General features: G+C 44.6%; 1 protein-coding gene across 1 annotated transcript in view; it reads left to right on the forward strand.

The window, feature by feature from the left end:
* LOC120992248 (B-cell receptor CD22-like) overlaps positions 1 to 23905 on the forward strand; it is a 59826-nt gene that overhangs the window by 23948 nt on the left and 11973 nt on the right. Inside the window, exons 5-8 of the mRNA XM_040421106.1 lie at positions 6067 to 6360; positions 19898 to 20015; positions 21207 to 21334; positions 23419 to 23527. Coding sequence (XP_040277040.1) covers positions 6067 to 6360; positions 19898 to 20015; positions 21207 to 21334; positions 23419 to 23527 — 649 coding nt within the window. The remainder of the gene's footprint in view (positions 1 to 6066; positions 6361 to 19897; positions 20016 to 21206; positions 21335 to 23418; positions 23528 to 23905) is intronic.

Raw genomic sequence — 23905 nt, forward strand, 5'->3', positions numbered from 1 at the left:
GTGCTGACAACAAAATCACACAAAAAAAAATAATGGAAATCAAATTTTTTAACCCATGGAGGTCTGGATTTGGAGTCACCCTCAAAATTAAAGTGGAAAAACACACTACAGGCTGATCCAACTTTGATGTAATGTCCTTAAAACAAGTCAAAATGAGGCTCAGTAGTGTGTGTGGCCTCCACGTGCCTGTATGACCTCCCTACAACGCCTGTGCATGCTCCTGATGAGGTGGCGGACGGTCTCCTGAGGGATCTCCTCCCAGACCTGGACTAAAGCATCTGCCAACTCCTGGACAGTCTGTGGTGCAACGTGACGTTGGTGGATAGAGCGAGACGTGATGTCCCAGATGTGCTCAATTGAATTCAGGTCTGGGGAACGGGCGGGCCAGTCCATAGCATCAATGCCTTCGTCTTGCAGGAACTGCTGACACACTCCATCCACGAGGTCTAGCATTGTCTTGCATTAGGAGGAACCCAGGGCCAACCGCACCAGCATATGGTCTCACAAGGGGTCTGAGGATCTCATCTCGGTACCTAATGGCAGTCAGGCTACCTCTGGCGAGCACATGGAGGGCTGTGCGGCCCTCCAAAGAAATGCCATCCCACACCATTACTGACCTAATGCCAAACCGGTCATGCTGGAGGATGTTGCAGGCAGCAGAACGTTCTCCACGGCGTCTCCAGACTCTGTCACGTCTGTCACGTGTGCTCAGTGTGAACCTGCTTTCATCTGTGAAGAGCACAGGGCACCAGTGGCGAATTTGCCAATCTTGGTGTTTTCTGGCAAATGCCAAACGTCCTGCACGGTGTTGGGCTGTAAGCACAACCCCTACCTGTGGACGTCGGGCCCTCATATCACCCTCATGGAGTCTGTTTCTGACTGTTTGAGCAGACACATGCACATTTGTGGCCTGCTGGAGGTCATTTTGCAGGGCTCTGGCAGTGCTCCTCCTGTTCCTCCTTGCACAAAGGCGGAGGTAGCAGTCCTGCTGCTGGGTTGTTGCCCTCCTACGGCCTCCTCCACGTCTCCTGATGTACTGGCCTGTCTCCTGGTAGCGCCTCCATGCTCTGGACACTACGCTGACAGACACAGCAAATCTTCTTGCCCCAGCTCGCATTGATGTGCCATCCTGGATAAGCTGCACTACCTGAGCCACTTGTGTGGGTTGTAAACTCCGTCTCATGCTACCACTAGAGTGAAAGCACCGGCAGCATTCAAAAGTGACCAAAACATCAGCCAGGAAGCATAGGAACTGAGAAGTGGTCAGGTCACCACCTGCAGAACCACTCCTTTATTGGGGGTGTCTTGCTAATTGCCTATAATTTCCACCTGTTGTCTATCCCATTTGCACAACAGCATGTGAAATTGATTGTCACTCAGTGTTGCTTCCTAAGTGGACAGTTTGATTTCAGAGAAGTGTGATTGACTTGGAGTTACATTGTGTTGTTTAAGTGTTCCCTTTATTTTTTTGAGCAGTGTATATATATATATATATACACTGCTCAAAAAAATAAAGGGAACACAAAAATAACACATCCTACTGTAGATCTGAATTAATTAAATATTCTTCTGAAATACTTTGTTCTTTACATAGTTGAATGTGCTGACAACAAAATCACACAAAAATAAAAAAATGGAAATCAAATTTTTCAACCCATGGAGGTCTGGATTTGGAGTCACCCTCAAAACTAAAGTGGAAAGACACACTACAGGCTGATCCAACTTTGATGTAATGTCCTTAAAACAAATCAAAATGAGGCTCAGTAGTGTGTGTGGCCTCCACGTGCCTGTATGACCTCCCTACAATGCCTGTGCATGCTCCTGATGAGGTGGCGGACGGTCTCCTGAGGGATCTCCTCCCAGACCTGGACAAAAGCATCTGCCAACTTCTGGACAGTCTGTGGAGCAACGTGACGTTGGTGGATAGAGCGAGACATGATGTCCCAGATGTGCTCAATTGGATTCAGGTCTGGGGAACGGGCGGGCAAGTCCATAGCATCAATGCCTTCGTCTTGCAGGAACTGCTGACACACTCCAGCCACATGAGGTCTAGCATTGTCTTGCATTAGGAGGAACCCAGGGCCAACCACACCAGCATATGGTCTCACAAGGGGTCTGAGGATCTCATCTCGGTACCTAATGGCAGTCAGGCTACCTCTGGCGAGCACATGGAGGGCTGTGCGGCCCTCCAAAGAAATGCCACCCCACACCATTACTGACCCAATGCCAAACCGGTCATGCTGGAGGATGTTGCAGGCAGCAGAACGTTCTCCACGGCGTCTCAAGACTCTGTCACGTCTGTCACATGTGCTCAGTGTGAACCTGCTTTCATCTGTGAAGAGCACAGGGCGCCAGTGGCGAATTTTCCAATCTTGGTGTTCTCTGGCAAATGCCAAACGTCCTGCACGGTTTTGGGCTGTAAGCACAACCCCCACCTGTGGATGTCGGGCCCTCATATCACCCTCATGGAGTATGTTTCTGACCGTTTGAGCAGACACATGCACATTTGTGGCCTGCTGGAGGTCATTTTGCAGGGCTCTGGCAGTGCTCCTCCTGTTCCTCCTTGCACAAAGGCGGAGGTAGCGGTCCTGCTGCTGGGTTGTTGCCCTCCTACGGCCTCCTCCAAGTCTCCTGATGTACTGGCCTGTCTCCTGGAAGCGCCTCCATGCTCTGGACACTACGCTGACAGACACAGCAAACCTTCTTGCCACAGCTCGCATTGATGTGCCATCCTGGATAAGCTGCACTACCTGAGCCACTTGTGTGGGTTGTAGAGTCCGTCTCATGCTACCACTAGAGTAAAGCACCGCCAGCATTCAAAAGTGACCAAAACATCAGCCAGGAAGCATAGGAACTGCTATGTGTGATTGACTTGGAGTTACATTGTGTTGTTTAAGTGTTCCCTTTATTTTTTTGAGCAGTGTATAAAACTTGTAGTAGTAAGTGTTCCTATATAGCAGAAGTCTCATATGTTTTCTTCTTAGTAGCTGGCCATGCAGCTCTTGTGGTGTAGTGGTTAACATTCTGGGCTGTAATGTCAAAGCTTGTGAGTTTAAATCCAGTAATTTATACTTTTGAAATACACTCACCTAAAGAAATATTAGGAACACCTGTTCTATTTCTCATTAATGCAATTATCTAGTCAACCAATCACATGGCAGTTACTTCAATGCATTTAGGGGGGTGGTCCTGGTCAAGACAATCTCCTGAACTCCAAACTGAATGTCAGAATGGGAAAGAAAGGTGATTTAAGCAATTTTGAGCGTGGCATGGTTGTTGGTGCCAGACGGGCCGGTCTGAGTATTTCACAATCTGCTCAGTTACTGGGATTTTCACGCACAACCATTTCTAGGGTTTACAAAGAATGGTGTGAAAAGGGAAAAACATCCAGTATGCTGCAGTCCTGTGGTTAAAAATGCCTTGTGGATGCTAGAGGTCAGAGGAGAATGGACCGATTCAAGCTAAAAGAAGAGCAACGTTGACTGAAATAACCACTCGTTACAACCGAGGTATGCAGCAAAGCATTTGTGAAGCCACAACACGCACAACCTTGAGGCGGATGGGCTACAACAGCAGAAGACCCCACCGGGTACCACTCATCTCCACTACAAATAGGAAAAAGAGGCTACAATTTGCACGAGCTCACCAAAATTGGAGTGTTGAAGACTGGAAAAATGTTGCCTGGTCTGATGAGTCTCGATTTCTGTTGAGACATTCAAATGGTAGAGTCCGAATTTGGCGTAAACAGAATGACAACATGTATCCATCCTCTAATGGCTACTTCCAGCAGGATAATGCACCATGTCACAAAGCTCGAATCATTTCAAATTGGTTTCTTGAACATGACAATGAGTTCACTGTACTAAAATGGCCCCCACAGTCACCAGATCTCAACCCAATAGAGCATCTTTGGGATGTGGTGGAACGGGAGCTTCGTGCCCTGGATGTGCATCCCTCAAATCTCCATCAACTGCAAGATGCGATCATATAAATATGGGCCAACATTTCTAAAGAATGCTATCAGCACCTTGTGGAATCAATGCCACGTAGAATTAAGGCAGTTCTGAAGGCAAAAGGGGGTCCAACACCGTATTAGTATGGTGTTCCTAATAATTCTTTAGGTGAGTGTATATGAATGCATAGTATGTGGGAAACTACTACTGATGTTTTAGCCATAATATATTTACATATTTAATAATATATAATATATTATAAATATATAATATATGTAAATATATTATGGCTAAAAAGTTATATATATATGTTTAAATTAAATTTAGCCTCTATTTCTGAAAAGTTTATGACTGGATTCAAACTCACAAGCTTTGACATTACAGCCCAGAATGTTAACCACTACACTACAAAAACATGTGAGACTTCTGCTGTATAGGAACACTTACTACTACTAAGTATTTCTATACAGCAGAGTATATATACTCTCCTCTCTTCCGAGCAGGGGGTGCCTGGGGTTCTTCCATTGTGCTCGAGTGCTCGTTAGAACACCCGAGCATCGCAAAGTGTTCTACTTGAGCACCCGAACACACAAGCACTTTGGTGCTCGACCAACATTAGTGAGAAGACTAAGAGTGATATTGATTATGACATCAGTATATCAGTCATCAGAATTGGAATAAAAGGCAGATAGACTCTGTTGCAGTATTGCAACCTTGGATTAATTAAATGTTAATAGTGTTGAGTGAAGTTCAGAAAAATTCGATTTGGCTTCTTTCCAAAATTTCACAAAGAAATTTGCTTTGTAACGAATTACTTCGCCACGAAGCGCATTTCTATGTAAGTAGAAGGCACAATGATGGGGAACAGCGATCCCGCCGCCCTCCATCATTGAACCCCTCAGATGCCACGTTCATCGCTGATTACGACATCTGAGAATAATAGTGAGGGATTTCAGGTGTTAATCCGGTAAAATAAATAAATAAATAAATAATACTCACCTTGCCCATTTGACTGCAAATAGGTCACCATGGCCATCTTGATTAAAGACACTGTGCAAAATCTTGCGTGGTGTGTGATGACGTCATACGTCACTGGATTTTGCACAGGATCTTCAATCAAGATGGCCATGGTGGCATATTCATGCTTAAATGGATGAAGTGACTATGTTTTCTTTTTTTTTACTGCCATTTCAGGGAAAATTGATTTGAGACCACTATTGTTGAGGGAAGCGAGCTTCGGATGCTTTAAATGGGACATGGTGTCAAAAAACCAGTCCATCAAAATCTGCCTTCCAAGAAATGTATGGCATTCCTTTCCTTCTGTGCAATGCCGTGTGGCCATACAGTAGTTTACGACCACATATGGGGTGTTTCTGTAAACTACAGAATCAGGGCCATAAATATTGAGTTTTGTTTGGCTGTTAACCCTTGCTTTGTAAATGGGAAAAAAATGGATTCAAATGGAAAATCTGCCAAAAAAGTGAAATTTTGAAATGTTATCTCTATTTTCCATTAATTCTTGTGGAACACCTAAAGGGTTAACAAAGTTTGTAAAATCAGTTTTGAATACCTTGAGGGGTGTAGTTTGTAAAATGGGGTAATTTTTTGGTCGTTTCTATTATGTAAGCCTCACAAAGTGACTTCAGACCTGAACTGGTCCTGAAAAAGTGGGTTTTAGAAATTTTATGAAAAATTTCAAGATTTGCTTCTAAACTTCTAAGCCTTCTAACGTTCCAAAAAAATAAAATGGCATTCACAAAATGAAAATTAGGATTTTTTTTATAAATAAAAATAATTTTTTTTGACTCAGTTTTACCACTGTCATGAAGTACAATACGTGACGAGAAAACAATCTCAAAATGGCTTGGATAAGTAAAAGCGTTTTAAAGTTATCACCACATAAAGTGACACATGTCAGATTTGCAAAAAATGGCGAGGTCCTTAAGGTGAAAAATGGCAGGGTCCTTAAGGGGTTAAATTATAAAATGTTAGCTTATGTTAGATTATATATGAGCTTTTAAGACTAGCTCTAGACCAACAGCAAGAGTAAACCCATGGTCATTCCTTGTTGACCCCAAGAGTTACAGTTCTTCATCTCATGCCTTTCTTTTAGACACTCCACCTATACCAACAATTACAGGACCTGAGGAATTGAAAGAGAATGAACCAGTCAGAATCACCTGTTCAGTAAATCACACCTGTGCTTCCAGCCCCCCATCCATCACATGGAATGGAATTGACTCAAAAGTCACCATGAGCCATGAAGATCGGGATCGAGGAATTTGGAGGACAAATTCTACAATAGGATACATTCCTTCATATAGAGACGATAAAACAAAACTTGAGTGCATTGTTACTTTTCCAAATAAGAATCCGTCAAGGCAATATGTAACCCTGGATATTAAATGTAAGTCATCTACAACTATGTTATTCAAATCAATATATCAACAGAAGTTTGCTACTGTAGTTTTAGAGAAGTAATGCAAATATTTATTAGTAGAGATTAGAATACAAAAAAATGAAGCTAACCAAAATAATACAAATATAAAAATTAAAAAAGCACACAAAATGAAAAAAAAACTATCTAGAGGAAAATAATATAAGAGAATCAAGAATGTATATGAGCATGATATAGAAAGGAGCAGTGGATAAACTGCAGGCAAAGGATACTTCCATCCCCCAAAAAATAACATTAGCATTTCCACCTGTTTAACCTCTTAAGGACATAGGGCGTACATGTACGCCCTGTGTATTTTCGATCACTGCCGTGCAGCGGGCAGTGATCGGAACCCGGTGCCTGCTCAAATCATTGAGCAGGCACCTAGGCTAAATGCGCGGGGGGGTCCCGTGACCCCCCCATGTCGGCGATCGCGGCAAACCGCAGGTCAATTCAGACCTGCGGTTGGCTGCGATTTCTGCAGTTTCTGGTCCGCGTGGATCAGAAACTTTATATGCCTAAAATAACGTTTTATTCACCCCCCCTGCACCCCCGAATGATTTTATGGTGGCGGGAGGTGCAGGGGGAGGGTTGCGGGCGGTGTGGGCGGTGCGGGAGGCGGGCGGTGCGGCAGGTGGGATCGCGATCCCCCGCCCGCCTCCCCTTGTATAATCGTTGGTTTCTAGTGGGTATACCAGGGTGCCAGCACATTGCTGGCACCCTGGTATAAACGGCTGACATCTGCGATGCGATGTCAGCCGTTTAACCCTTTCCATCCAGCTCCCTCCCTCTCCCATCGGGGGGCTGCTGTGCCTTTGCAGCCCCCCGATGGAGAATGAGAGAGCCCCCAGACAGCCCCCGAGAGCCCCCTCCTTACCCTTCCCCATCTGCGCAGTTCTGACCAGTACTGAGCAGACGGGGAAGGTTCCCATGGCAACAGGACGCCTCTCAGGCATCCTGCTGTCCATGGTGCTGAACAGATCTGTGCTAAAAGGCATAGATCTGTTCAGACAAGTGTAAAATACAGTGCAGTACAATATATATTGTACTGTACTGTATTATACAGACATCAGACCCACTGGATCTTCAAGAACCAAGTGGGTCTGGGTCAAAAAAAAAGTGAATAAAAGTGAAAAAAAAGTAAAAATCAAAAAACACATTTATCACTGATTAAAAATGAAAAAAATAAAATTCCCTACACATGTTTGGTATCGCCGCGTCCGTAACGACCTGATCTATAAAACGGTCATGTTACTTTCCCCGAACGGTGAACGCCATAAAAATAAAAAATAAAAAACTATGATGAAATTGAAATTTTGCCCACCTTACTTCCCAAAAAAGGTAATAAAAGTGATCAAAAAAGTCGCATGTACGCCAAAATTGTAACAATCAAACCGTCATCTCATCCCGCAAAAATCATACCCTACCCAAGATAATCGCCCAAAAACTGAAAAAACTATGGCTCTTAGACTATGGAAACACTAAAACATGATTTTTTTTGTTTCAAAAATGAAATCATTGTGTAAAACTTAAATAAATAAAAAAAAGTATACATATTAGGTATCGCCGCGTCCGTATCGACCGGCTCTATAAAAATATCACATGATCTAACCCCTCAGATGACCACCGTAAAAAAATAAAAATAAAAACGGTGTAAAAAAAGCCATTTTTTGTCATCTTACGTCACAAAAAGTGTAATAGCAAGCAATCAAAAAGTCATATGCACCCCAAAATAGATGCCAATCAAACCGTCATCTCATCCCGCAAAAAATGAGACCCTACTTAAGATAATCGCCCAAAAACTGAAAAAACTATGGCTCTTAGACTATGGAGACACTAAAACATTTTTTTTGTTTTAAAAATGAAATCATTGTGTAAAACTTACATAAATAAAAAAAATTGTATACATATTAGGTATCACCGCATCCGTGACAACCTGCTCTATGAAATTACCACATGATCTAACCTGTCAGATGAATGTTGTAAATAAGAAAAAAAAAAAAACGGTGCCAAAAAAGCAATTTCTTGTTACCTTGCCGCACAAAAAAGTGTAATATAGAGCAACCAAAAATCATATGTACCCTAAACTAGTACCAACAAAACTGCCAACCTATCCCGTAGTTTCTAAAATGGGGTCACTTTTTTGGAGTTTCTACTCTAGGGGTGCATCAGGGGGGCTTCAAATGGGACATGGTGTAAAAAAAAACTGTCCAGCAAAACCTGCCTTCCAAAAACCGTATGGCATTCCTTTCCTTCTGCGCCCTGCCGTGTGCCCGTACAGCTGTTTACGACCACATATGGGGTGTTTCTGTAAACTACAGAATCAGGGCCATAAATAATGATTTTGGTTTGGCTGTTAACCCTTGCTTTGTAACTGGAAAAAAAATATTAAAATGGAAAATCTGCCAAAAAAGTGAAATTTTGAAATTGTATCTCTATTTTCCATTAAATCTTGTGCAACACCTAAAGGGTTAACAAAGTTTGTAAAATCAGTTTTGAATACCTTGAGGGGTGTAGTTTCTTAGATGGGGTCACTTTTATGGAGTTTATAATCTAGGGGTGCATCAGGGGGGCTTCAAATGGGACATGGTGCCAAAAAAACAGTCCAGCAAAATCAGCCCTCCAAAAACCAAACGGCGCACCTTTCACTCTACGCCCCGCTGTGTGGCCGTACAGTAGTTTACGGCCACATATGGGGTGTTTCTGTAAACAGAAGAGTCAGGGCAATAAAGATACAGTCTTGTTTGGCTGTTAACCCTTGCTTTGTTAGTGGAAAAAAATGGGTTAAAATGGAAAATTAGGCAAAAAAATGAAATTCTCAAATTTCATCGCCATTTGCCAATAACTCTTGTGCAACACCTAAAGGGTTAACGACGTATGTAAAATCAGTTTTAAATACTTTGAGGGGTGTAGTTTCTTAGATGGGGTCACTTTTAGGGAGTTTCTCCTCTAGGGGTGCATCAGGGGGGCTTCAAATGGGACATGGTGTAAATAAACCAGTCCATAAAAATCAGCCTTCCAAAAACCAAACGGCGCACCTTTCACTCTACGCCCCGCTGTGTGACCGTACAGTAGTTTACGGCCACATATTGGGTGTTTCTGTAAACAGCAGAGTCAGGGCAATAAAGATACAGTCTTGTTTGGCTGTTAACCCTTGCTTTGTTAGTGGAAAAAATGGGTTAAAATGAAAAATTAGACAAAAAAATGAAATTCTCAAATTTCCTCCCCATTTGCCAATAACTCTTGTGCAACACCTAAAGGGTTAATAACGTATGCAAAATCAGTTTTGAATACCTTGAGGGGTGTAGTTTCTTAGATGGGGTCATTTTTGGGTGGTTTCTATTATGTAAGCCTCGCAAAGTGACTTGAGACCTGAACTGGTCCCTAAAAATTGAGTTTTTGTAAATTTCTGAAAAATTTCAAGATTTGCTTCTATACTTCTAAGCCTTATAACATCCCCAAAAAATAAAATATCATTCCCAAAATAATTCAAGCATGAAGTAGACATATGGGGAATGTAAAGTCATCACAATTTTTGGGGGTATTACTATGTATTACAGAAGTAGAGAAACTGAAACTTTGAAATTTGCAAATTTTTCCAAATTTTTGTTAAATTAGGTATTTTTTGGTGCAAAAAAAAATATTTTTTGGACTTCATTTTACCAGTGTCATGAAGTACAATATGTGACGAAAAAACAATCTCAGAACGGCCTGGATAAGTCAAAGCGTTTTAAAGTTATCACCTCTTAAAGGGACTCTGGTCAGATTTGCAAAAAATGGCCTGGTCCTAAGGTGTAAAAAGGCTGTGTCCTTAAGGGGTTAACAGGTTGTGCAAATGATCCCACTGCTCATAATTAAAGGGGTTTTACGAGATTAAACTTTTATGTTCCATTAAGCATGCTGTGCATATACACTGAGGCAGACCCTCCCTGACTCTGCCCCTCAATGCTGACATCACGTCAACGGGCAGTGCAGCTCAGGTGGGGGGAGCATGTCAACCGCCGATGTGATGTCAGCAAGACAACAAACCAAGTCACATGACTGGTTTGTAAAGTGAGCAAACGGAGCAGAATAGGTAATACAACCATATTAGATATATGTTAGTATGGCCAGGGCATGCTTAACTGAACATAAAAATTTTATTCCTTTAATGGTGCATTTTCTGGAGAGTTGAGTAGCTCATTAAACTTTGTTGCCAGAGTCTTGGCTAGGTTTTCATTTAGCTTAGGCCTCATGCACACGACCGTTCGGTTTTTTGCGGTCCGCAAATTGCGGATCCACAAAACACGGAAGCCGCCCTTGTGCCTTCTACAATTTGCGTAACGGAACAGGCGGCCCATTGTAGAAATGCCTACTCTTGTCCACAAAACGGACAAGAATTGGACATGTTATATTTTTTTGCGGGGCCACGGAACGGAGCAATGGATGCAGACAGCGCACGGAGTGCTGTCCGCATCTTTTGCGGCCCCATTGAAGTGAATGGGTCCGCACCCGAGCCGCAAAAACTGCGGCTCGGATGCGGACCAGAACAACGGTCATGTGCATGAGGCCTTAGCCTAAGATTCAGTTTAAGATTCATATGCCCCAGGTGCTCCCCTCTAGCTACACTCTGGTTGTTTCCCAGGAGTCTTCTGATGTCTGTTTACACTCCTGAAATAGAGATACTTCTGTAGTGGTAAATGCCAATATTAATCACTCAATTCTAAACAGCAATATCATGCATTTGAACCAATATCAAAGAAAAACACAAATCCTAGCATTAAGTTTTTGGTGTAGAGAAGAAATATACATACATAATGCCTTGTAGGACTAGCTCAGGTGCTTTATGCTGGAGAAAAAGTACTTTCAGTCCATGTCCAAATTAGCAGTTAAGATCAGGCCCAAGCCACTCTTTACTCCCTTGCTCCAGCTGCTTACTCTGCCAACTCTGCCAGCCCTTCCCTTTCCTACTTGATTGACAGGTGCAGCAAGCCTCTGAGGAGCCAGTGCAGAGGATGAGAGAGCTAGTGGCCCTGATGAAATGTTGTGTCATGGTGTACTCCCTTAGGCCATTGGTCCTTGGGGATCAGTGCAGTGGAAATGTGGTTTAAAAAATCAGGCCAGAAGTAAACCTATAAAAGTCTCTCTTTACTTATTGCAAAAAATAACTTGTGGCACATCCAGCTGTATTAAGTACAAAGTATAGATTCTGGCACCAGATGAGGAGTTGTGGTGGCCGGTTAAATGCCAATAGATTGGCACTAGCAAGTACTTATTGATATAGGTGTCAACTATAAGATTCAGGCTAGGAGTTAGTATGATCTGGTGGTTACTCTAGGTCAGTGGTGGGCAAACTTTTTTGTCAACTGAGCCAAATATCGCCAAAACCACGATTGAAATTTCTTTCGAGAGCCACATTTTTAAAACCTAAAATATTGTGTCAACAGTACCAGTGAGGACTATTAGGGCTCATGCACACGACCGTGTGCCCGCCGTTGCCATATTGCAGGCCGTATACGGCGGGTCAGCAATACACAGGCACTGGCCGTGTGCAGCCCGCATCAAGGACCCATTCACTTCCATGGGTCCAGGATCCGGGATATGAGTGCTACAGTGTGCTTCCGTGGTGCTTCTGGCTGTGCCTCCGCACTGCAAAAAGGTAGCGCATGCACTACTTTTTTGCGGTGCGGAGGCACAGCCAGAAGCACTACGGAAGCACACTGTAGCACTCATATCCTGGATCCTGGACCCATTGAAGTGAATGGGTCCATGATGCGGGCTGCACACGGCCGTGTGCAGCCCGCATCATGGACCCATTCACTTTAGCATGGGCTACTTTTTTGTGGTGTGGGCAGTCGGATGCGGATCGCGAACCCCATTCAAGTAAATGGGTCCGCGATCCTCATGCAGCTGCCCCATGGTCTGTGTCTGTGCATTGCGGAACGCTATTTGCGGTCCGCAGCACAGGCACGGCGCTCTTACATTCGTGGGCATGAGCCCAGAGTGTGTTTTTGAATACTTTTATATGTACTTTCTTTTATTTGGATCTTGATTATTATTTCATTTTATCTTTATCATTTTTTACTTTTATTAAACTTGTCTGCAGATGTGGATGTAATGTGGATGACGCACTTATGGGGGATATCTGTGGATGACGCACTTATGGGGGATATCTGTGGATGACGCACTTATGGGGGATATCTGTGGATGACGCACTTATGGGGGATATCTGTGGATGACGAACTTATGGGGGATATCTGTGGATGACGCACTTATGGGGGATATCTGTGGATGACGCACTTATGGGGGATATCTGTGGATGACGCACTTATGGGGGATATCTGTGGATGACGCACTTATGGGGGATATCTGTGGATGACACACTTATGGGGGATATCTGTGGATGACACATATATAGCATAAGATGCTATATATGTGCCCTCCACAGATATCCCCCATAAATGCCCTCCACAGATATCCCCCATAAGTGCCCTCCACAGATATCCCCCATAAGTGCGTCATCCACAGATATCCCCCATAAGTGCGTCATCCACAGATATCCCCCATAAGTGCCCTCCAGTAAGTAAAGTAATGTATTAGTGGGGGGAAAGGAGGAGGCAGGGACACTTGCGGCGGGGCCGGTGCAGTGCCCGGCGCTGTGCACACACCGGGGGCAGCTCCTACCTTTCTGCTGCAGGACATTTCGCTCCTCCTGAGCGGCGGCCTCTTCATCACTCGTCACATGGCCGGTGTTCTGCCGAAAGTCCGCCGCTGCCCGCCCTTCTGCTGCTGTGCGCAGCGTGACATCTCACCCTCCGTCATGCGCCTCCTGCCCCGCCTGCCTGCTTCATTCATAAAGTGGAAGGAGCAGACAGACGGGGCAGGAGGCGCATGACGGACATTTTGCAAGCAGCTTGAGCGGCGCGATATGGCTGCGCGGCCGCCCACCCGCCAGCCCGAACCAAAGAGTCGCATTCAAGGATCAAAAGAGCCGCTTGTGGCTCGTGAGCCGCACTTTGCCGACCACTGCCCTAGGTGATAGGTGCCTGAACAGTAGTCCATCTCCTGTAACAGTGTCTGTAAAGCTGTACGTTTGCTGTTCACTCTGTTATCTGGATACTGAAGATCTTTCTGGAGTGATGATCTCACAGGGTAAAATAAAATGGACATGGTTCCTTGGCAAAGAAGCTCTAGCATGTGCTTCCTTTCTCTTCACTGTCTGAACTGGAACTTCCACTCCTGGCAGGAAGCAGTACCAGACCATTCCTATCAAGAGGGAGAGGAACAGGGTAGTTACCCTCTTCTGGCAAAAAATTGCCAACCATTACCTTCACGGTATCACCTTCTTGGCTGGAATAAACGGCAAAACATGAAAATACATAACATGAACTAACAAAAAATATAAAAGAACAGCAATTTTCGATGCCCCCAGATCTGAGGTACTGCACAGAGTTCCTGCATAGTCATCTTGCCTGGCCCTGTTAATCAAGGAGGAGAGGGAGGGGTTGGCAGAGGAAGCAGTATGGAATATTACATGCAAATCCACGGAATAGCATAAAACAGAATTCCTAGAATCTATTTCCTATATGATGCTGTGTCAATAAGGCTACAGTGCTAAATGACATGTGGGACCATATATGAATATACTGGAAGGTAGTCAGACAAGCCAAGGTCCAGTAATGGTGGTCAAGCAAAGACAGATATCAATATAACAGGTAGTATGCAGAAGATGAGTAAAACAAGCTGGGTCAAATTAGGAGTCAATATACAAATCGGCAACAGATGATAAACGCAAGGTTAGATAGCTATAATATATCTGTAACTGGCACTGATACCAGCATATCGCCATTAAGTGTATTGCCACCTTTTCTTCTGATCCCTGATGGCCCCCAGAATGAGGAGGGATTGACAGCATAGGATCATTGGGGAAGGGGGTATATTTTAACTGGTGAGCTACAAGTTATTAGTCCTACACTCTTAGCTATTGAGCGCAAGTGGTGACTAGAGATGAGCGAATCGAAGTTGATGAAGTGGAATTCGATCCGAATTTCAGGAAAAAATATATATGTACCGAATCTGAATTTCCTCACGATTTGTGGTAACGAATCGCATTTTTTCCTAAAATGGCTGCTGCATGTGTTAGAACATGGAGCAAGGAACTCTGGGAACAAGGGATCACCCACAATGCCATGCATGCAGCCAATCAGCAGCCAGCCAGCCAGCCCTATGATGTCACAGACCTATAAATAGCCTCAGCCATCTTGGATTCAGCCATTTTCCAGTGTACTTAGTGCAGGGAGAGATGTCAGCAGGCTCTAGGGACAGTGCTAGGAAAGACTTCATTGTGCTAAAAAAAATGATTTAGAAGTTCAGGGGAAGATTATTCAAGGTGTAGGGAAAGGATAGGGAGGAATAATTCCACAGTATTGAAGCAGAACAGGGTTCAGTAGGGGAGGTTACAGCCTGGGTAATAGGAACAATCCTATTACACCTTGCTGCACTGACTGCGGATCCAAATTGCCATTATACGGCTCTGTAATTCCAGCAAATCGTTCTTGTTATTGTGGTGTTACAGCCATTAACAGGGTTTATTACAAGGAAATATTTCTACGTCTTATTTGCCCTTGTGAGGTGCAGTTATATGTTCTAAAGAATTTTTGGCTTGTATTAGTGGAGAAAAGGGCTTAGTAGCCATTGTGTGGTGAAGTGAGAAAATTACAGACTTTTTGGCGTGTATTAGTGGCAAAAATATATATTTGCCGTTCAGCGGTGCAGTTATATGTTCTAAAACCCTTTTTGGCGTGTATTAGTGACAAACAAATATATATTATTTGACATTCAGCAGTGCAGTTATATGTTCTAAAGCCTTTTGTGGCGTATATAAGTGGAAAAAAGTAAGGGCCAATTTGCCGTTCAGCGGTGCAGTTATATGTACTAAAGCCTTCTTTGGTGTGTATTGGTAGAAAAAAAAAACATCTTATTAGCCATTGTGTGGTGAAGTGAGAAAATTACTGACTTATTTGGGGTGTTTTAATTTCCTTTTTATTTATTTATTTGAACTAACAGTATGTCAGACAGAGAAGTGACATGTCCTGCACAGGGGAGAGGCAGAGGCCTAAATGTTTCTGGCGCAGGCACAGGTCGCAGCAGAGTAAGGGGCCGTGGCAGCAGGAGTCTCAGCGAGAGGCCTGAGCTCCCGGTGTCATCTAGCGGTCGTGTCTTGACCATCAACCAAGCAGTTCTTGAATGGTTGACTCAGTCATCCACTTCGTCCCAAGTGACATCAGACACAACCCTTAGTTGGTATGGCCCAGGAGAAGGCCCTGTGCCCTCACCTGTCCTCAACCTGCCTCTGTCCTTTTCTGATCCCTCAGCCAAATAAATATTATATGCTGTGGGCTCAGCTCCACTATACAGCGTGGACAAGCTACTTTAGGACAGTCAGCAGCTACTGGCCAGCCAAGATGTGGAGGAGACATCTGCCGCTTCCTCCGGTAGGCAGGCAAGTAGTGATGAGGAGAGTGTTGGGGGTAAAATCACCTACTCGGCGGTGTGGCTGTTTTTCATTAAGCCACCGGAGGAGGGGAACATGGCCATTTGTAGAATCTGTGGGCAGAAGGTGAAGCGTGGCCAGGGTGCCAATGTTGGCACCACAGCCCTGAGTCAACATATGCAGCATCACCATAAAGTGGTCTGGGAGAACCATGGCTTCGATGTTGTGGTCTAGCCTGCCGTGGCAACCGCTGCATCACCCAGTAGCATGCACCCGATTTCAAGCAGTCAAGGCTCCACCACCTCAGTCGAAGGGAGCTATCTGTCCTTCCCATCATCTGCTGATCCTGATGCCCCTGCTCCTCCTTCTACTCCTTATCAGTCATTCCGTCAGAAATCGAACACAGAAGCGATTGCCAAGAGAAAACAATATGTGTGCACTCATCCAATGGTGCAGAAGCTGAATGTGCTCCTGGCCAAGTTGCTGGTGCTGCAGTCTCTCCCTTTCCAAGTGGTGGACTCTGCATCTTTCAGAGAAATGATAGATTGTGCCGAGCCAAGGTGGAGAGTCCCAAGCCATCATTTATTTGTGAAAAAGGCAGTACCATCCCTGCACACATATGTAGAACAGAAGGTGGTCCAGTCCTTGAGCCTGTCGGAGTCTGCCAAAGTGCACAACAGCGCTGACATGTGGAGCTGTAACTATGGTCAAGGACAATATATGTCCTTTACGTCCCACTGGGTAAATGTGGCTCCTGCCCAGCCACACAAGCAACTTGGCCAAGTGACTACGCTTCCGCCTCCACGTTCTCACGTCATTGGTTCTGCGACAATGTTCGCCTCTGCCTCCTCATCCTCCACTGTGTCCTCAGCCTCCACTGCAGGGACAAATCACAGTGCCCCTCCAGCATACCACATGTGCAGGGCACGGCAGTGTCACGCTGTTATGCACCTCATTTTCCTGGGCAAACGGAGTCACACAGGGGAGGAACTGCTCCGTGTCCTTCATCAAAAAAACTAATCCTGGCTTACTCTGCGAGAACTGAAAATTGGAACTATGGTGACCAACAACGTGAGGAACATGGTGTCGACACTGAGTCAAGAAGGGCTGAGCCATGCGCCCTGCATGGCACACGTGTTCAATCTGGTTGTCAAGTGTTTCCTGAAGTCTTCCACCCATCTGCAAGACATACTAAAAATGGCCAGGAAACTTTGCATACACTTCAGCCACTCATACACCGCAAAGCACACCCTTCTTGAGCTGCAGAGGTAGAACAGCATCCCCCAACATAGGCTGATATGCAACATTTCCACCTGTTGGAATTTCACCCTCCATATGTTGGACCAACTATTTGAACAGAGAAAGGCCATAAACAATTTCTTGATGATCCAAGTGGACAGGAGTACTCCCCTGTGTAACTTTGATGTCAGCTAGTGGCAGCTGATGCGTGACATCTGCCTTTGAGGAGGCCACGTTATTTGTCAGTAGCCAGGACTAAGAAATGAACAACGTCATTCCACTACTTCATGTTCTGGCACAGATGCTGGTAAATCTGGCTGGTCAGGGGACTGGAGACGTGGTGCCTAGATCTCATGGCCACATGAGCCCTGTGGGGGCTGAACTGGAGGAGGAGGACATTGGAGCACAAGCAATGTGTAGCGAAATGGGTGTTTTTTTTTACACAGGTGACAGGAGAGGAGGAGCAGGACCAGCCAGAGGAGCTACTTGCACAAATGGCCCGATGCATGCTCACTTTCTTGCATAGTGACAGCCGAATTGTCACTATTCGGCAGAGGTATGACTTCTGGCTCTCCACCTTGTTGGAACCTCACTACCGGTCCAAAATGGGGGCCTTTTTTAAACCCGCTGAGACGGAGGACAAACTGAACTACTATAGAGACATCTTATGTAGTAAGTTGGTTTCTGCCTATCTGCGCCATCTTCCATCCTCTCGCAGTTCTGACCGGGGGGGCCCTCTGCGCTCACGTTCCTCTGCCATGGCTGCTGTGGCAGGGTGGGGGAGTAGGAGCAGTGCCAGCTCCATCAGCAGCATCTTGAGTCTAGAGTCCCTTATGAAGAGCTTTCTTCACCTGCCTAGTGAAGAAACTACCCACCACCAGCAGCAGCATCAGCTAGACCTGGAGCAGGACCTGAAGAAGCAGGTGGTGACATACTTGGACAGCACCCTGCCACCCCAAATTGAAGATCCCCTGCACTACTGGGCAGCCAAACTGGAGAGACTGACCTTTGTCAAGATGAATCAAGCGTGGATCAGCCAGGATTTCCAACCACCAATGCCTGATGCATCAGACTAGATCATCCATGGTGCCACACCAACACTTTGACAAAAGAGACCAGTTTCTTCTGGCTACTTGCCTCAGCTACTAATATGATGCTGCCATCCGTCTGGTGCCACACATCTGATGCCAAGTGCTTCTTCTTTCACCCACCATCTTTAGCTGGTACTGGTATTGCCACCCACCTCCCCACTCTGTCAATGGGTCACTTTGTTTTCTCCTGATGCTGGTGCCACCTCCACACTGTCATTGTGCCACCCTGTGGCCTCCTACTGATGCTGCTGCCGCCACCTCCACGATCTGTCATTGTCCCACTCTGTGGCCTCTTGATGCTGCTGCTGCCACCTCCACACTGTCATTGTGCCACTCTGTGGCCTCCTGATGCTGCTGCCACCTCCACACTGTCATTGTGCCACCCTGTGGCCTCTTCCTGATGCTGCTGCCGCCATCTCACCTTCCACCTCACCACTATGTCATAAGGCCAATCTGTGGACATCTTATCCTGTTCCCACCCTCCCCACTTCATAACTCGGCCACTATTTTGCCTTTCGGCCTGGCTGACATCATCATTTATTTGACCCTTCTTCTGATCTGTCAGAAGTAAGGAAAAATGAGACGCACAACAGATCCTGTCTGTGTAACAGCTGTAAGGCCTGTATGACATGGTCCCTATTTTGCATCAGAATTGGCTTATCGAGTGGGTACAAAACACAGAAGACATACAAATATTCTATTCACGAGTCATCTCTGTTTTGGATCCAGTACAGTTTTTTTGGGCTTTAGCAATACTGATGGATTACTGACCAAATGCTGACTGAGTGAATGCGGATGCTCCACAGACAGAATTCTTTTTGGGGGAGGTTATTGTTCTGACGGATCAGAGGAAGGGCAAAGTAATCAGTTACGTCAACACAAACTTACTGCTTAAACCCTTTCCACTCTGTCGGGGGGGCTCTACTTGTATAATCGTTAAATAGAACAGGTTCTGTAGACATCTATGTGGAAATGGAGTGCGCTCTTTCACGCTATAGTATGATCTTGGGCCTCTGCACGGTTCTTTATACCTGGCGCTAACATTGACCTGTAAGGCTGGGTTCATACTTGAGTTATTTGTTCCGTTTTGGCCCCATAACTGCCCAAATAAGTGAAGTGTGCAGTGATCCTAAGAGCAACCCCTGTCATCTGCATGTCATACTGACTCACAGTATTATTTCACTACCACAGCAGACTCCCTATGCGTGTTACTGCAAGGCACAGTGTTCTACACCACTATAAATGCTCTCTGCAGTCAGAAAAAAGCCGTTTCTTAATGCGATTCACCACGAATAAATTCGGATCAAACCAAATTTTTGGGAAAATTTGGCGAACAGAATATATATAGAATATAATATAGAAGTTAATATTTCTCAGCTTACTTGACATAAAACAACCATTGTTTTCCACTTACAATACTGGATTACAAAAATTACAACCAAAACATTTTGCAAATTGGAATTGCATTAAACACAATGAATATATTGATATAAGCCTTGAAAAAGAAAAAGAAAAAACTTACCTATTACATAAGAATAATGTCAATGTTAATTGTCAAGCACCTACCGGCTTTGTTCAAACCACTCTTCTCCCAAAGCATTCAGGTAGCTTACAAGGTACGCTAGAAAAATATGGAAAATTTACTTGAACTAATGGAAAAATTCTTTAAAAAAAGAACCATAGAAGGTTTCTTTTATATTTACAGATAAACCTAAGAACGTAACAATATCAGTGATCAATAACGTTCTGGCAAAGGAAGGAGACAACATCACTTTAGAGTGTTCGAGTCGTGCTAATCCACCAGTGACTCAATACATATGGTATGGGGCGTAGCTAGAAATGCATGGGCCCCATAGCAAAAAAAATTATGGGCCCCCCTGTGCCATCCACAGACCCCCTTCCCCTAAACAGTGGCATCCACAGATCTCCCCCCTAAACAGTGGCATCCACAGATCCCCCCTAAACAGTGCCATCCACAGATCCCCCTAAACAGTGCCATCCACAGATCCCCCCCTAAACAGTGCCATCCACAGATCCCCCCCTAAACAGTGCCATCCACAGATCCCCCCTCCCCTAAACATTGCCATGATGGCACTGTTTAGGGGAGGGGGGATCTGTGGATGGCACTGTTTAGGGGGGATCTGTGGATGGCACTGTTTAGGGGGATCTGTGGATGGCACTGTTTAGGGGGGAGATCTGTGGATGGCACTGCCATCCACAGATCCCCCTACAGTGCCATCCACAGATCCCCCTCCCCGACGCTCACAGCAGTATATTTATAAACTAATCAGTAACTACTTTAACTTTAATCATTGCTGAGCTCTTTACTTGGATTATTTGGATATCTTACTTTGTCTTTGCTCCGGTAATAGCAGGCAGTGCGGGAGGTGGCGCTCACTCTCTGACGTCACGCGCCTGCGCCGCCTGGTGGGAGGAGCAGGCACGTGACGTCAGTGAGTGAGCGCGGCCCCCCGCACTGCCTGCTATTACCAGAGCTAAGACAAAGTAAGATATCCAAATAATCCAAGTAAAGAGCTCAGCAATGAGCAATGATTAAAGTTAAAGTAGTTACTGATTAGTTTATAAATATACTGCTGTGAGCGGTGTGGCCCTGTATATTCTAACCCCCAGGCGAGCGTCCCTGTCACCATTGAAACGCCTGGGGGTTAGAATATACCATCGGATTTGAGTTTTTACGATCTCACTGAGCTCGTAAAACTCAGATCCGATGGTATATTCTAACCCACAGGCAAGCGTCCCCGTCACCATGGGAACGCCTGGGGGTTAGAATATACCATCGGATCTTCCGAGTTACTCAGTGGCCTGGCTGGAGCCTCCGCAGCCACTGTGTGGGCCAGGCCCGCGGCTCGGGCCTGGCTGCCTGTGTGTGGTTGGTGTGTGTGTAAATTTTTTAAAAAAAATTAAAATATCATGAGAAGGCGGCACGGACGGGCCCCCAGTGGCGTAGGGCCCCATAGCCACTGCTATGGTTGCTATGGCGATCCCTACGCCACTGGGAAAACCGGAATCTTAACTGGTGTACAGATAACTGTGCAGAATGGGACCTCGGAGAGATATATCTGTTCTGCAAGTAATGACATGGGAACCACAAACTCATCAGTCTTTTCTTTTACTGAACAATGTGAGTATTACCTTAAATGCATTTGGTGGACTTCATACTGTACATAACCCCTATGGAATTAGTCCTGTTAGTTTCACCATCAGACTTTGAACACCTTGCCTTGTTTTACCGCTTCCAGACGTGCTCTTTCTTACTTTTGCTTTTGGCCCAGTATATCCTGGGATATGTGACCAGCTTTAAAAAAAGAGACATACTGTCATGCCCTGCTCTGACTATGTGCGGAGGTCGGCCAGAATAGCAGCACGTGTTTAGTTTTTTGTTTTGTTTTGGAGTCGTGCTGGATCTGCCTCCCTTCAGGAGCACTGGGTGGGGTCATTGGTTTAAATCTCACTCAATCCCAGTGTTCTCTGCGGGTTATAGAAATCAGTCTGGCCTTGGAAGCAAGGAAGGAAGGATTGTCTGTTAAGATCAGATAAGATAAGTTTGGTTTCTGTTTTTGTTGTTTGCTGTCTAGGTTGTTTGTGTGTCATCTGTCCCCTCCAGGTTCTGTGGGAGCAGGCTGCTCCTTTTCCCCTTTTCACCATCTCAGGGATTCTAGGGTATTTTAGCCCAGGCACGAGGACACATTATTCCTACCATCAAGGTCTGAATGTGGGCTTAGCAGTGTAGGGAGAGAAGTCAGGGATTTGCTAGGAGGTGACCCTTCCTCTGCTTCTCGCCTAGAAACTGGTTTGTTGGTTTATCTGTGTATCTGAGATCCCGTACGCCGTGACACATACACAATACTTTGCGACAAGATATGTAAGTCTATGTGTAGTGGAGAACCAGTGATTGTGATGTGAATTGCAGTCTTTCAAAGGTTTTACTGGGAAGTCATAACTTTGTAATGTATTAAACATTGCATTAAATCTGTAGTGGGAAATGCCCTCAAAATGCCCACTTCTGAGGACATTTCCATAAACTCTGCCAGTTTACGTGTAGGTTCGCAGGATTTTCCTGCCTTGGAAACTATAGCATATACAGTGATCCCTCAAGATACAATGACCTCAGAATACAATATTTTCAACATCCAATGGTCTTCCTGGGCTATCATTGGAACTACACTCAACAGACAATGTCTCAGACTATGACTTGACCAGTCAACATGGCCATTTCTCTGGTAAACACCTGTACTGCTCCTGTTAACAGTACAGTACGGTACTATGTTCATGCCCTTTTGCTCTGCCAGGATGAGCTTCTCCTTTGGAGGTCAGGTTAAGGTGGCTCCATGGTATTTTTTTGTGCTATGCAGGAACTTAAAAAAGCTCCTGTCTTCATTATAGAAAGTAATTTACAGCTTCCAGCATCTACTCATGACTGGGACATGTGAGGACTCGCTTTATCTGTCTTTGTTATCTGTTTATTTTTCTTAAATCTTCATTTTCCCTTATCTTGAGATTATACTTTGAGCCTTTGAAACCAATTACTAGTTTTCCATAGCGTTATGGACTCAACTTACAATCGTTTTAACGTTAACATAGCTAACCATGCCCACTTTCCAAAACTGTAGAGTGGAGTAAAATTCTAAATGTTTCAAAATATTTGCTCAGTTAAGCCCAGAATGTTGCAACAGGGGCATAACTACCACCGTTCTTTGTGCGCCACTGCCCTTGAGACAATACTTCTTGAATGCAGGGCTTCATAAATTCCACCTTTTAGCTTGTTCTACCAGCAGGCTTTCTATAATTAGAGCCCTGGATCCTTGCTAAGGCACCCAGTAGGGGCTTAATCTACAGCTCAATAAAAAAGTGGTGCTATAAAATGTGGGTCCTTAATGACTGCCATAAAAAGGCATATCAGCGATCATTAAAGGATTAATCGTACTTACACAGTGCATAAACTATAAAATTAGATTTTCCAATACTTGACCAAAGTTTTTTCTTTTTTGCTAATAACAGCGGGTGTGTACTGTGTCCTCTAGCACACATGTAGATTTCTCTCTTCTGGTTCTGTCGTGACAGTAAAACACTAATTCTCCCACTAGGGGGCGGCCCCGAGCTGCACATCACAAACCTTTGCTCACTACAAAGTCCTAATAATCTAACATGAAAGTGATATAAATATCATTGAATGAAATGACACATCTTGTTATAACTATTTTTCAGATGCGCCTGAAAATGAGAAGCCTAAGATCTATTTCATAATTGGAGTTACAGCTGGGCTTACAGCTTTAGTTATAATAGTTTTGGGAGCAGTTTTCTGTATTTTCAAAAGGTAGGAGGCATAGATGAATAAGTGCACATTATGAGTAATAATATCATTGAAACTTTATGATTTAGTTATATTTTAAAATATTTATCTTCTTCCCCTGCGTTCCTTTCTCCCCTTTTACATCTTTCCTTTTCTCCTTCTATCTCTTTTTATTTATTTCCTTTTTTTTTCTTTCTATCCCTCTTTCTTTTCTTCCCATCTTCCCTTTTCTTCCTTCCTTTGCCCCTTCCCTGTCTTCCTTCCTTAGTTCCTCCCTCCCTACATTTTCTTTCCTTCCTCCTTTCCTTATGAAACGGATCAGTGCAATTGATCCCACTGTGCCGACTACCTGGGATAGTGTTGTTGTCAGCTGACCCAATCGGGTCAGTATTAAAAGGTGAG

This window comes from Bufo bufo, chromosome 1, assembly GCF_905171765.1.
Source record: "Bufo bufo chromosome 1, aBufBuf1.1, whole genome shotgun sequence".
Lineage (NCBI taxonomy): Eukaryota > Metazoa > Chordata > Amphibia > Anura > Bufonidae > Bufo > Bufo bufo.